The sequence below is a fragment of the Plecotus auritus genome, assembly GCF_963455305.1.
Source record: "Plecotus auritus genome assembly, chromosome: 12".
Classification (NCBI taxonomy): Eukaryota; Metazoa; Chordata; class Mammalia; order Chiroptera; family Vespertilionidae; genus Plecotus; species Plecotus auritus.
Genome location: NC_137778.1, coordinates 32,286,660 through 32,302,040, shown reverse-complemented (window position 1 = coordinate 32,302,040; position 15,381 = coordinate 32,286,660). Strand labels below are relative to the sequence as shown.

The 15,381-nt window shown below is 48.8% G+C and overlaps 1 protein-coding gene across 1 annotated transcript; it reads left to right on the top strand.

Moving 5' to 3' along the window:
- Nucleotides 1–4,520: 4,520 nt before the first annotated feature.
- Nucleotides 4,521–14,859, top strand: S100A10 (S100 calcium binding protein A10). The gene is made up of 3 exons (XM_080648414.1): nt 4,521–4,649; nt 11,447–11,589; nt 14,457–14,859. The coding sequence occupies exons 2-3, from the start codon at nt 11,458–11,460 to the stop codon at nt 14,616–14,618; spliced, it is 294 nt and encodes a 97-aa protein (XP_080504540.1). The 5' UTR covers nt 4,521–4,649; nt 11,447–11,457; the 3' UTR covers nt 14,619–14,859.
- The last annotated feature ends 522 nt before the right edge of the window (nt 14,860–15,381 follow it).

Here is a 15,381-nt window from a genome sequence, read left to right as displayed (position 1 = left end):
ATGTTTTTAAAAATAAAAATTAAATTAAAAAAAGAATCACATCAAAAGCAAAAAAAGTTAAATTTACTTATTTTTAACTATTTTCAGCTCTTTAACCCTTCACTAAATAACTGCCACCCAACCCACCAACAGATTTAATAGCAGTTGTTACAATGGCTATTGTTTGCTAATTTGGGCTGATGCCTAATGACATTCACTTTTCCTTTCTTTAAGGAAAAGTGAGTGTACATTGTTGAGGTACAGAAGACTTCTGAGTCTTTTTCCTATTGGCTTGCACCTGGAACTCTTCCTTTGTTACCCACTTTTTCAATGGGCAAGTTTTATGTTTGGTGAAAGGTGAGAGACAGTATGGATCCAGGTCTATTGCTTCAACTCCCTTTTCTGAATTCCCATTAGGGATCAAATTCAAGAATGCCTTCTGTATTTAATTTTTTTTAAATCCTCCCAAATCCCTATATTATGTAAATATATAACCCTACTAGAAGCCTGGTGCATGAAAATTCATGCACTGGAGGTGGGGGGGTCCTTCAGCCCAGCCTGCCTCCCTCACAGTTTGGGAGCCCTCAGGGGCAGGAGGTGACCGGGCAATTAGGGGAAAGCGACACCCCATCACACCTCTGCTGCTGCCACTGCTGGCAGCACAAGTCTTGGTCGGCCCTGGTTACCTGAGCTTTGGGTGGCCCTGGGCGGCTGGGGGGGCTGAGGGGACTGAGGGACTCCAGAGGCAGGTGGGCAAAGCGGTCGGGCCCAGGCCTGGCCTTGCCGTGTACCTGCCGCCCTGGTGGGGCTGAGCGCCACCATCTTGTGGCTATGGGCGCTGCCATCTTTGAGGGTGGGGCAGTCAATTAGCATATTCCCTCCTTATTGGCTGTGGGTGCTGCCATCTTTTGCGATGGCGTGAGGGTCAATTAGCATATTCCCTCTTTATTAGCCAGGATATAATAAAAGCCTAATATTCAAATCAAATGAATGGCAGAACAACCAGTCACTATGATGTGCACTGACCATCAGGGGGCAGACACTCAACGCAGGAGCTGACCCCAGCCCTCAGGCCCCAGGCCAGCCAAGGTGGGTGCCAAGGGGGGCATCCCCAGTCGCCCGGCCAGTCACCCCACAGATCAGCCCTGGTCGCCGGCCAGGCCTAGGGATCCTATCTGTGCACGAATTTATATATATACTAGAGGCCCGGTGCATGAAATTTGTGCATTGGGGCGGGGGGGGGGGGGTGGTTCCTCAGCCCAGCCTGCACCCTCTCCAATCTGGGACTCCTCAAAGGATGTCCTATTGCCGGTTTACAGGGATCGGGCCTAAACCGGCAGTCGGACTCCCTCTCACAATCCGGGACTGCTGGCTCTAGCCGCTCACCTGCCTGCCTGCCTGCCTGATTGCCCCTAACCACTCTGCCTGCTGGCCTGCTCACCCCCAAATGCCCACCCCCTGCTGGCCTGCTCGCCTCCACCTTCCCTCCCCTCTGGCCTGCTCACCCCTAACTGCCCCCCCCACTGTCCTGATCACCTCCAACTGACCCCCACTGACGGCCTGCTCACCCCCAACTGGCCACGCTGCTGGTCTGCTTACCCCCAACAGCATCAGGAAGGTATGCAGGCGAGCAGTTGGGAGCCAGTTGGGGGTGAGCATCCCATCCTGGCCTGATCACCCCCTGGCAACCCAAGGTCCCAGACCCTCCTTTTTTTTCTTTTTCTTTTTTTTTCCAGCGCCTCCTTGAGCAGAGGCCAGGGCCAGCTGGAAGCAAGTATCTAGGATTTATTTATCTTCTATAATTGAAACTTTTTAGCCTTGAGCGGAGGCCAGTGGTGACCAGGGCGGGTGAGAAGCTTGGCTTCCTCCATTGCTGGGGTAACCTAAGCCTCCTGCTTGCTCCAGCTCCGTGGCCAGCCTCCATCTTGGTTGGGTTAATTTGCATACTCACTCCTGATTGGCTGATGGGCGTGGCTTGTGGTATAGCAGAGTGATGGTTAATTTGCCATGTTTCTCTTTTATTAGTGTATATATATATATATATATATGTGTGTGTGTGTGTATATATATATATACATGTATACACATACACACACACACACACACACACACACACACACACAAACACACACACTGAGTGGCCAGATTATTATGCATTCAGAGATCATAATAATCTGGCCACTTAGTGTATATATGTAGGGTTGCCAAAGGAGGAACACACCAGGCCAAAGTGGTAAGGGATTATAAATTTACTAGAGGCCCCGTGCACGAAATTCGTGCACTGGGGGGGGGGGTGTCCCTCAGCCCAGCCTGCACCCTCTCCAATCTGGGACCCCTCGAGGGAAGTCAGACATCCCTCTCACAATCCAGGACTGCTGGCTCCCAACTGCTCGCCTGCATACCTTCCTGATTGTCCCTAACCGCTTCTGCCTGCCAGCCTGATCACCCCTAACCACTCCCCTGCCAGCCTGATTGATGCCTAACTGCTCCCCTGACAGCCTGTTTTCCCCTAACTGCCTTCCCCTGCCAGCCTGGTCACCCCTAACTGCCCTCCCCTGCAGGCCTGGTCACCCCTAACTGCCCTCCCCTGCAGGCCTGGGTCTCTCCCAACTGCCTTACCCTACAGGCCTGGTCGCCCCCAACTTCCCTCCTCTGCTGGCTTGGTCACCCCCAACTGCCCTCCCCTGCTGGCCATCTTGTGGTGGTCATCTTGTGTCCACATGGGGGCAGGATCTTTGACCACATGGGGGCAGCCATCTTGTGTGTTGGAGTGATGGTCAATCTGCATATTACTCTTTTATTAGATAGGATTAGGTCATCTGGAGACCAGATGGGCTGAGCCCCAAAATGGCCCCAGCACCCAGGGACAGGGAGTCAGAGATTTTAAAGGACTCTAGGCAGGCTTGTTCTGGGCGGAGGATTCTCTGGGTGGGTCCTGAGGGGAAAGATAATGGTCTTAGCAAGTGGAATGTGGTCTTAGCAAGTGCTAAGCAAAAGGGAATGTCTGTTGTGAAGTGGTCCAAAGGTCAGGTCTCAGGGGAGGGGTGTCCATTCAATTATTCGATCACACCTAACATTTTTTTTCCCCCAGAGTGGAAGGGAGAGGGAGAGAGAGGTAGAAACATCAATGATGAGAGAGAGAGAGAGTCATTGATCGGTTGCTTCTGCACACCCCACACTGGGGATCAAGCTTGCAACCCAGGCATGTGCCCTGACCAGAATCGAACCATGACCTCCTGGTTCATAGGCTGATGCTCAACCACTGAGCCACATGGGCGGAGCTCCTATAGAATTCTTTACCATTCACTGAACTCATAGATTTTAATTGTTTGCGTATCTATCTTTCAACAAGATCTGAAGCTCTTTGAGAGGAGTGACTGAATCCCAAGGACCCAGCAACATACTAAACATTCCAAAGGTTTGTGAATCAAATGAAGAAATCAAATAAGGATTAATCAGACTGAGGCGTTCTTATTCTAAATCCAGCTGTGTTTTCCCTGGAACTAAAGGGATGCAGGACTCTCTCCACGGGAAAGAACTTGGAAACAACGGGAAGATTTTGAAGAACTGCTCCCCAGGACAGTCGGCACCAGGGTTGCAGGAATGAGAGTTGTGATCCAAGTGGGGATTTCCTGGCAAGAAAGAGCCCAGATGAGTCACCTCGCAGCACTTGAAGGGTTCCCTGCGTCTGCTCATTCCTTTGGGATCGCTCACTCCTCCCAGGGCCTCCCTGGGGAACAAAGGAAAACCCAGGCCTGGACCCTGGGCCCTTTTCCTCCAACAGCTGCGAGCAGTTTGCCTTTCACCCTAAACCACAATTAAAATAAGTGGAAGGGGGAGGGATATGCATCCGCTAGGAAACACTTAGGTTTTTCGCTAAATTTCTTCCAGAAATTTCTTCTGAAGGGCGCTGAGGACCTAGCAGGCCAAATGCAGGACAAAAAGGAAGCTCTGAAACAGGTTTTAACGGTTAACAACTGTAGCTGAACTATGGACCCAGAGAAGCCAGACACACTAAAAGGAATAAATCCCTATCAACAAAGGGTTTGTGAGGTCCCCGGAGCTGACCAGACCACAGCACCCTCCCTCCCCACCCCCGCGGGGCAGGCAGGGGGCTATGAGCTCGGCTTCTCCGAGAGATGCGGCAGACCCCGGGCGCAGACCGCGAAGACGCTGGGGACGGACTCCCGCTGGCCCCTCCCTGCAGTGTCATCTAGAAAATAATTCCTCGACCGGGTTGTGGGCCGGCGCGCCCCACCCACAGCACCGCTCGATCCTTTGCTTTCCGCATTCACTCTCTCTCACTCTAAAACCAAGCCCGAGAGGAAAGGCACAGCCGAGGGCGGGGAGGTCCCGAAACATTCCCGAGGACTCGCGCGGCGGCGGCGAAGTTTACGATAATGTTGTCCCTGGGAACGGGCGGAGGCCGGGAGCAAGGTCCCTACAAACCCTCAGGGCGAGGAGGGTGTGAGCGCTGCGCCCGGGGCGGTGGGGGGGCAGGAAGGGGCGGGTGGAGAGGGGCGGTGTGAGCCGAGCCCGACACCCGCCCCGGCTCCTCCTGCTCCCCCACCCCCACCTACTAAGGCTCCCAGCGCGCGGCGCTCCGCTCACTGGCCGCGCGTCCCAGCAGCCTCCCAGCAGCCGACGATCCTGCCGCGCCTCCCGCCAAGGTGAGTCTGGCCCGCCGCTCCCGGCTGTCCCTGACCCGGACCCCGACCCGGCGCCCAGGGAAAGCCCCTGATCGCAGCTCCGGCCCACCCGCCAGGCTTCGCGGGGTACCCCAGAGCCTGGGGGGGGGGGCGTTGGAAGGATGGGGGGATCCGTGCTCTGGCCACACTCCGGCAAGGCGAGCAGCGCCCTGGCGCGACCGCTCCCCAGATTCCGGCGGACCAAGGGAGGGGGACTCGCCTTTATTACAGGACGTAGGTGTTGGTGCCCCGGGGTCCGATCTCTCCTTCCTTGCTTTACTCCCACTTGCCTACTTTTCGACTAGACTCCCCAGTTAAACGAACCCCTGCTTTTGGCCCCTTGTCTTGGCGGCATGTTATTTTGTGGTCATCTTGGACCTCCGTCCAGCTGTTCGAACCTCCCCCGCCTGGGCCGCCAGAGCAGGCTCGGGAGGGCTGCGGTCGGCTGGGGAGGGCTGGGCAGGTTGGCAGCTGGCGGATACCCTTCCTAAGGGACACTTCTCAGCCTCTGTCCCTGAGGCTTCAGGTCGTGCTTCCTGTTTGTCTGCTAGACGTGAAGGTTCTCACTGCTGAGGGAGGGAAGGAGGTTTATTTGATTTCTTTATAAAGCAGTTTTGCAGGGGGAGGGGGCGGGGAGAGGACTGTGTTAAGTTGATTTCTCTACTGAGAGGGTTTTCCCCTCTTGCTACCTTAATTAAACAAGTGGAACTAAAAAGAAATAGGGAAAGAACAGCCTTGGCGAAGGACCTTCCAACCCAAATTAATCTGGCCCAGTGCAATGAGACAGAGATGTGCTGGATACCTGGCCACACTTGAACTTGGCTAAAAGAATAGCACCTCCTTCAGCCCTGGACCCTGCACTCTCCAGCCTCAGCTGGGCCCCACCTAACTGAAACCAGGACTTTGCCCACTGGGTGAGAGCGGTAAGACCCACTGAGGGTTGGGGGCCAGACCCTGCACAGCTTTAGGCCAGACTCTGGAATCCATTAAGCCCACCCACCCCCACCCCTTCTCTCTGTGGGGAGCTGGGAGCATTCTGCAGGGCGTGGCTAGCACAAAGGGCTCCAGGATTCTCCGAGTGGATGGAGGCCTGTGACTCAGCTGTGAGACCATGTGGGTGTGGCCCTGATGGTTCTGGCTACTCTCTGCAGATGGTTTGGACAGAACACTCCCTGAAGGGAAAGGGGAACTGTGCCATCTTAGAGGGCATTTTCCAAGAGGAAGTGAGTCACACCAGGACTGGCTGGCAATCTGAAGGAGAGAAGGTCTCTCTTAGTTGAACTATGGATGAGGGCAGCAATTAGATGGGCAAGGCCATCATGAGACCGCTGCTGGGTTATCGGCCTTACGCTTGTTGGCAGGCTGCGTCAGCTTCGCTGGGGAGGCAGCTTTTCTGTTAAAAGGCTTACAGTTGCAGAATTCCACTCCCCCACCCAGGCGCGCGCGCATACACACACACACACACACACACACACACACACACACACACTCACTCCCCTGCAGCCAGTCTGAGTTTCAACCTGCAGCAATGGATTTTTATATCCTGCACTTCAGGTGAGGCCAGGTTCATGGAAACACCCTCTCAAAGATCTTCGCCTCCAACGTGTTTCAGCAAATTGCAAAAGATAATGCCAGGGGTTGGAGCAGGAATGAGTTCATAGAACTCATTTGAAATTTCTTCGTCAACCCTGCCCCCACAGACTCCTGTCCAGTGTCTACTTAATCACCTCTTCTAAATGGTATATACCTTCCTCAACAGCCCAAAGCTACCTCCTTCACGGTCCTTGATCCACCATTTGGAGTTTCTTATTCCAGTTCCTCAAATTTTCTTGAGAGTCCTCTGGGCACAAAGCATCCTGATTTCTAGGTGATGGATGCTCTTCCCTGATGTTTCCTGCATACCACATCAGATGAGCCTTTTCCTCCCAGGTCTGGCATCTGGCCAGCCTCTCAAGCAACAACCCCAGTGAAAGCAGGACTCGGCCTGAGCGGAGCTGAGACTGGGTGCCTCCCTGCTTTCCAATGACAGTTCCAAAAAATGTGACTTTTTAAGAGCACTACCCACTTGGTATGCCCTTGGCTACAGCCCAGTCTTTTAAAGTTGGGGAAAACAATGGAATCTTTTCAGGGTTATAATGTATAAATTAGCACTCAGAGTGCTGGGAAAGTTGGACTGCCAGAAGTTTTAGGATCTTTTTTAAGCTTTTCATTTTCTTGGAAACGCAACGATTTGGGAATATTGCGTCAAATGCAACAAGAATAAATTACTTATTTCTGACAATGTTCAGCACTTCCTAGCCCTTCACTAAATAACTACCACCCAATGGATTTACTACCCGCCAATGGATTTACTACCAGTTGTCACAATGGCTATTGTTTGACCGTTCAAGATGATTAAGGAATAGGAGATGGGTGTACACCATTGGGGTGAAGAAGGCTTCTGCCTTCTCTCTTCCTATTGGGTTGCTCCTGGAACTTTCCTTTGTTGCCCACTTTCTCATTGGGCAAGTTTTATGTTTGGTGAACATGGGAGACACAGCCTGGATCCAGATCCATTGCCCCAAGTCCTTTTTTCTTAATTTCCTTTGGGGATCAAGTTCAAGAATGTCTTCTGGGTTTAATTTTCCAAAAAAAATGGGGGGGGGTTCTTTTCAAAATCTCTGAAGCAAAAGGAAGGAAACCTAAAACACATTTAAAATGATAGATGTTTGTTTTTAGTGACACCCTGCCAGTTATTTTCCGGGTGGGCTGTAAGAAAACGACAGAATGGATGAGCAAAGTAAATCCAACCTCTTGCTCTTTAGAAGGATCCTTTTTAAATTACGGACTAGATCTGGGCATGGGTCCAGAGCAAACATTTGGGATTGCTTAGGAGCAGGACTTTTGTAAGGAGGCCTCCTGCTTCCCTGCTACTCCTGGGAGCATCGAAATTGACTTTATTATCAATTTCATTCTCACTGATTCTTAAGCAGCCTCTAATGGGGCAGGGTGCTAGCTACGGGATCTTGCTCGAGGAGCCCACAATCTAGTGAGACAAGAAACAAACACAATTAACTAGAGGTTATGACACCTTTTTAAATAGTATGCCATTAGCTGGGGGACTTCCCAAAGGCCAGCACTGTGGAGCGAGTATGTATGTGTCTATCTGTCTCTGACACATGACCAGGACATGCAAAGTGTAGGAGCTCCGGAAACAGAAAATTGAATTCTCTACATTTGTGGAGTTCAGAATCATTTCTTTAGAGAAAACTACACAGAGACACTATGGACTTCCGATCCTCCACTCTTAAAGACCTATTGTCCAGGCAAACAGGAAATATACAGATATCAGAATAAAATGATTCAATAAAAAAAAATGAGTGAACAATGAGGCAGTTACATTCTGTGGAGCTCACAGTGAGAGAGCGGAGCTGGAGAGGCATGAAGTAGAAATTGGGGTGGACCAACACACAAGAAAAACACAAGAGTGTGAAGAGAAAGAGAAGTCACGTCTGGGTCTGACCAGACCTGTTTAGCAGGGCGCATATTTTTCCTCTGCGTATGGAATGTGCTTTTCTCTGTACTCCACTGTCTCACCCAGAGGCGGCCCCTTTTGGGCCCCTTTCCCAGCCCTTCCCAGCTCTCCTGTCCTCCTGCCCAGCTTGAGCTACCAGGTTTGCAGCCCAGACTTGGGTGATCACACCTGCCAAGGGGATTACTTGATTCATTCATTCAGTCATTGAGCAAAACACTTAGTGTTTCTGGATAGAACGGAATGATTCACAGTTCTTATCCCAGGTAGACAGACAGATAGGTGAACAAATAAATGAGTGTTTCAGACGCAGGAGGAGGTTGCCTGGGGCACAGAGAGGACACTGCTGCCCCTTAGCCCCAGGCCCACGGCCCTCCAGTGAAAAGTGTACCCAAGCTAGAAGTAAGCGTCCTACCCCCTACTGCATGAATAGGTAAGAGGGTGTGGAGCATGAGGGTGGAGGGGATGGAAACCCCAGGTTCAAGTCCCTGAACTGCTGCTTTAGCAACCAACGGTCAGTGCTGCAGTCAGTCAGCCCCACCCTGCAGTCGGCCCCGCCCTGCAGTCTCCCCGCCCAAGATGGGAGGGCTGGCAGCGCTGACTCAGTGGGGCAACCGCTGCTCTTGGAAAGAGCTGCAGGACCTATCCGCTACCAAGAGAACAGTTTTAATCATAACATTTCCCCTTCTCCCTCATCTTACTGTAAAACCAATGCGCTGGCTCTTCCTTCAAAACAGAGTTAACTGATTTGTAGCCCTGGTCAGCACCCTCTGGGGCCCAGGTTACTGAGGAGACAGCGGGCATCTCATCTGGTTTTCAAAGCTATTTTTACCTTCAGGACCTTACACCTCCTGGCTAGTCGCTGCTCTTCATTCTTATGGCAAATGTAAGACAAATAGTCAGCCGGCTGCTGTATTTACAACCCATTTGCTGAACACACAGGAGAGAAAGAGAAGGGGGAGGGGTCCAGTGGGGCAGGGATGTGGCTTCAGAGAGGATGCTCTGTTGCTTCATGATGAGCACAGACGAGGAGGGGGTGGGATTGGGCTCCCTTCTCTGGCTTTGCAGGGCACTTGCCTTCTGCTCTGCCCCGTGAAGAAAGTGAACTGGGTGTCCCACAGCCCGTTCCAATTTCTGGGATCTTTGGGGATTCGTCATGAAGAACTCTGTGCTCTACACTCTGTACTCTACTGTTTCTGAGCTTGGGCACAGGTATTTTTAAACCTTTCCTACGTTATTTCAGAACTGGAATGGGATCCCACATCCTTCTCCCATCCTTCATCATCTTGAACTGTCCAACAATAGCCATTGTGACAGCTGGTAGTAAATCCATTGGTGGGTAGTAAGTCCATTGGGTGGTGGTTATTTAGGGAAGGGCTAGGAAGTGCTGAACATTGTCAGAAATAAGATAATTCAAGGGTGACCAAAATGTGAGTCATAGGTGACTCACTCAGTTGAGTCTTAAGTTGCTGGCCTTCAAGAACTAATCCAGGCCAGGCTGACTCCAGCTAAGCCAGCCCACTGCCATCTGAAGCCATACGGGAGATGGGGACGAGCCAGACCCGAGTGCCTAGGAAGAGAGGGAAAAGGATGTGTTTGGTCCCGTGGAATTCATCTCACAGCGGACCTTGAGCATTAATTTGCTGCTCTCTCCAAGAGAACTGCCTTCCAGATGAATCATGCCCCACTCTGCTTTATAGCACTCTTTAGAGTAGCACATTCTTTAGCGTGCTGGTTCACGCTAAAGAGTATTAAGGGGTAGAATTTACTATTCTTAAGAGTAATTGCTCAATCCTCATGTTCACCAACCCCACCTTCTCCTCCATAAAAGACAGCATTTAGGGATCTGTTTTGAAAACACACCTGTCAGCAGCAGAAACCAGACCGAACGCCTCTCTCGGGTTCCTATTGGCCACTCTCTAGCAAGGGAAGATGCTAGCGAGCCTCTCCTTCAACTTGTGCTCACAACCTGTTCTTGTTTTGTTGTTGCTGCTTTAGGGAACGGTATGTTACAGCCTCCATTCAAGTTCACCTGTTTCCTATCCAGTAGTGACTTTAGGTGATGTTAGCCAAAGCTGCTCTTTTCTGGCCAAAGCATTCCCTCCAATGAAGTCAAAATCCATTGAGCTTCTATCAAGTACTAAGCACTGGGTCTTAATGAGACATGTACCCCCAGATCATTATACCTGAATATAATCTGACATGTTTTCTTTCTTTTAAACTCTTCATGATGAAAGCTTTAGCTCTCCCACTGAACCCCAGACTGTGAAAGTAACTCTTCTGTTCTTGCTGCCCAAAATATATCAGGTCCCCAAAAGGGTTAGGATATACTGTTACTTCTTCTCAAGGAACTAGATAATGAACGTTGGGTAGTTTTTATTCAGGTAGGACAACTGCATTTACTACCAAAGATGCAAATAAATGTCTTTGTTGCAATCACTAACTAGTTCAAAGCTTTAGTAGAGAATACGTACCCAGCAGGCCAAATTCATTTGTAAGCAAATAAGCCTTAGGATTAGACTGAACCAGGTTACCAGTTATGCTTGGAGGGCTGAAGTTTCCCTACTCACCAGGCTTGACTGTGTGGGTTGTTGGTATTCCACCATATCTGAGAGTCCCATTTACCAGTGCCAAGAGAAATGATGAAACATATATTCTTTCAATAGGTGCTTTGTCCATTAAGAAGAGGGATGCTAATCTTGCCTTTCCCAATGATTAGAGGTCTTACTTTTCATTCCGTGATTTATGCAGAATTAGCGGGCAACTAGATGAATCCCTCATTCAGAGCATCAATACCTGTGGTGCCTATTTCCATCAGCAGGAGGCCCAAAACCAGGGGTGAATTGGTTCTTAGACTTACTGAATTTTGCAGCTGGAAAGAATCAAATGGATGATCTAATCACCCTCCTTCCAATTATTCTCAAAAGACTGGCAATACTTACAGCTTAAAAATTAATGTAGCCCTGGCTGGCGTTGCTCAGTTGGTTGGGCGTCATCCTGTGCACCAAAGGGTTGCTGGTTCAATTCCCAGTCTGGGCACATGCCCAGGTTGTTGGGCTCGCTCCCCTGTGTGTGTGGGGGGGGGGGGAGGGGGAGGGGACGGCAAGGAGGGGGGTGTGCACAAGGCAGTCAATCTATGTGTCTCTCTCACATCAATATTTCTCACTCTTCCGCTCCCTTCCTCTCTCTCTAAAAATCTATTTAAAAAACTTTTTTAAAAAGTTAGTGTAAACTCTGATTCTTTATATCTTTTAATATGTTTCAACAGACCTCACCAAAATGCCGTCTCAAATGGAACACGCCATGGAAACCATGATGTTCACGTTTCACAAGTTTGCTGGGGATAAAGGCTACTTAACAAAGGAGGACCTAAGAGTACTCATGGAAAAGGAGTTCCCTGGATTTTTGGAAGTAAGTATTGAAAGGCTCAGAAAGAACCAGACATGAAATTCTAGGCCCTGGTTCCTTTCCCTTCTTCTTTCCATCCCTTCCCTGTGGAGGTCCCTATTAGAAAGGTGTTTTCATTCACTTACTTATTCATTGAACATTCCTGAGTGTCTACTGTTTGTAAGATACTGCAGGGGAAACAGGTGAAGAAGACACAGCCCCTGCCCTCCAGGAGCTTACATGGGAAGTGAAATGAGACTGCACACAAGTAACTATAATCCGAGGCGTTTGTTAGAAGGAGCCCTCTGCATCCATGAGACTGAGTTGCAGGAAAGCCTTTCACAGGAATCCCCGACAAGGCTACCTGGTTGCCCTCGGGTCCATAAACCTGGCATTGGAGATGCCACCTGGTCACATTCACTTTGAGCCACTTGAATCGCCCTTAAATCCCTTCAGATAAAGGCTCTTCAACTTGTTCCCAATTCTAAACTAAAGAAATGGTGCCCAGCATCTGCTGAGAGCCAAGCATCACTCCAGAAATCATTGCTTTTCCTACTGAAAATGCTCTGAGAACGCAGGAGCACAGCTTGAGTTTATATCTCACCTTTGTCAGACTGAGGGATCGTGAAGACGAAGAGGACGCTGCCATCGGCTCAGATATATCACTCAGGGCATTAGCCATGAGGTACAGTTGTCCTGTTACATTGCTCGCCCTCAAGAGAGTTGTTGCATTTCACTGAAGATGAAACATTGCTTGACAAAATATTAGATGAAAATGCAAGTCCTTCTTGCCCTGCCATAACTGGAGTCACTTGGAAGGATCGTTACTGAGTGTGGTGTGGAATAATGCATTAGCCTCTACAAGGCTAAGGGAGATGACAGTAAAAGGCCTCTTGTCCTCTGCCTGGACAGTACCACATTAGTCAAGGCCCTGACTCCTGACTCAGTAAATGCAGGGTTTTGTAGCTCACTATGATTTACACATCAATACCAGTTAAATAAACAGATATACATAGTCTAACTAGTCTCTCAGAGCTGCAGTTACCACAGTGCTGTCCCAGAATGGGTTAGGATGCACTGTTGCTCTGCTTTTGTACAGTCCTATGCTATAGCCCCAGGCCAGGAGTTAGTTAACAATGGGCAGACCGCCTTAGGTTGTTGGGCCTCAGTTCCCTCCTCTGTGAAATGAGAGGGCTGGATGTAATTATCTCCAAGGTCAGTTTCACTTTCAGAGATTCTTCTAGGGAGCCATAAAATGCAAGAGCAAAATATGTTTACTGTAAGCCCGCCCATCACGTGAACAAAGCCATTCTCAGTACACTAAATACTCATTAGTCGTGTTGTTGCCTAAGTTAGAAGGGATAAATATCACATGAGATACAGACCCTTCCTCCCTAAAGGCTTTCTGGCATGAGACACATCAAGGGTGTATGTAGCACCAAGTACTGAACATGCCGTGTAATTAATGCCAGGCATGGAGTCGTAATTCCAGACACACCCACACTCACTGCATTCACAAAGCATTTGGTTTCTAAAGTTGACTCCTCTGTCATCCAAACTGACTCCTTCTGACCACAGCCAGGAAGCTGGGGGTGGGGCTAGAATAGACTTAAACCCACCGAAAGTAGAGGTGGCTGCATGGAGCAGGTTTTAGTTGCTTGCTTAGGGTAGGAGTTGGCAGACCTTGTGTAGGAAATGCTGCTGCTGCTTTACCTTAGAGATTTTTCAGTGCAACCTGTAAACATCTAGCCCACTGGAGACACTGAGTGTCCATTGCCCTCTCAGGTATACAATCAGTGCAATTCATCAATACTTTACTGGAACCTTTTACACTTCTCAAAGGCCTTATTTACCTCTCTATTTGATGGCATAGATCCAATAGGAGAGACCACAAGTTCTTCTAACCATCATGACTCCAAAAAGGAGTGATGAAGCTAGTCACCATGGAAGCAAGGTGAAAGAAAAAGCAAAAAGGATCTTGCCTGCCCATCTCAGTTCTATGCGTTCATAGCAGACATTGAGAGTCATGGGGAGTTTATGACTCTGTCACACATATTCCTTTTGAAGGAATCCAGTGAAGAGGACAGGATGGCATAGATTTACCAACTCATTAAGAATGGAAGCCATGTTAGAGACCCTCTAAGTCCAACCTCCTCCATTCATAGTTGATACATGAAGGCTCACTAAGAGTGACTTACTCAAGGTTACATGGCTAATAGGATATGAAGCCACACTAGCTTGGCCTGCCCTGTGCCGAGAAATGAGGGCAATCTATCTATCTTCTCCAAACCTAGCATACCACATGACATCATCAACACCTCCTTAAAATCCATAGAACAGTGATCTGAAACTTATTCCCTAATCTTATGAGATCTTTTCCTAAGAGTTTCATATTTAAAGGACTTGACTATCAAGAATAAAAGTTTATTAAGAGAATGTAAGTTTAAGCTACAAAATGGGGGAGTTTCAGGTGGTTCTTAGGCAGAATCTTGTGATTTTAAAAATTGTGGGAATAACTGAACTGGAAGCAAAACAAGTCAGAAAGCCATGGTGGTTCTAACTGGCAAGAGCAGTGGATTGAGAAGGAGGAGGCTGAGGTCTACCTTCCCTGGCACAGAATAAGCCATTTCTAAGGTCCCTGTCATTATATGGGGAAAAAAATGCCATGGAAACCTCTTTCCTAGTTGAAAGTAAATTACAATTTACTGAAATGCTCCCTCAAGACAGCAAAATCCATTTAGATGATCTCCAAAGACCACTTAAAACCTAAAACAAGAATTCTGATCATTGAGAGATTATACACATGGTTGTGAGCAGTACAAATCAAAGAAGTTAGTCATTGCAACCACTGACTGGTCTTTCTTACCTTTGTTTTTGTTTTTGTTTTTCAGAATCAAAAAGACCCTCTGGCTGTAGACAAAATAATGAAGGACTTGGACCAGTGCCGAGACGGCAGAGTGGGCTTCCAGAGCTTCTTTTCGCTAATTGCTGGGCTCACCATCGCATGCAATGACTATTTCGTAGTACACATGAAGCAGAAGGGAAGGAAGTGAGCAGTTACTTTGCCCTGATAAGAGTTCTCCCAATGGGTCCCTTAAGGAATATGTGCCCCACAGCTTCCCCCTGTATAAGAATTTCATGAGCAGATTGGGACCCTTAAAAAAATGTACAAATAAAATCCCACCCCCATTGAACAAGAGAAAGAAAAGCCAATAAAGCCAGATAAGCTTTTGATTTTTATATTGCTTGTATCCTCTTGCCCCCCAATAAACAAGTTTCTTTTTTAGTTCTTAATTTGAGACTGAATGTTTACTTCTTCAGAAATGCTTGTTCCCTACTTCATTTCAAAGAAAACAAAACAAGCCTGGCTGGTGTTGCTCAGTGGTTGAGCATTGACCCATGAACCAGGAGGTCACAGTTCTCAATTCCCGATTAGGGCACATGACCGGGTTGTGGGCTCAGTCCCCAGCAGGGGGCTTGCAGGAGGCAGCTGATCAATGATTCTCTCTCACCACTGTTGTTGCTACCTCTCTCTCCCTCTCCCTTCCTCTCTCTGAAATCAATAAAAACATATATATATTTTTTTAAAAAAACTAGAATGCCCTTGGGCAGCTAGTATACTGCAAAGCTCTTGCCACAGAACCACCAAAGTGGGAGAACACTACCCACCCAGCTTGGAGTCTAACTTCTCTTAGTGATCTGCCTGGGTAGCTATGTCTAGACAAAGGACCAAAACTCCAAGGATGAAGAGAAGGCACTTCAGGAATATATTCTAACTAGAGGCCCGTTGCACAAAGATTCGTGCAATATGCCTTC

Bases quoted from the DNA above. Each gene is read 5' to 3' on its own strand.
- S100A10 (XM_080648414.1), top strand. From the start codon at position 11,458: ATGCCGTCTCAAATGGAACACGCCATGGAAACCATGATGTTCACGTTT. The intron at 11,590-14,456 runs GTAAGTATTGAA...TTTGTTTTTCAG, and splicing joins AGTTCCCTGGATTTTTGGAA to AATCAAAAAGACCCTCTGGC.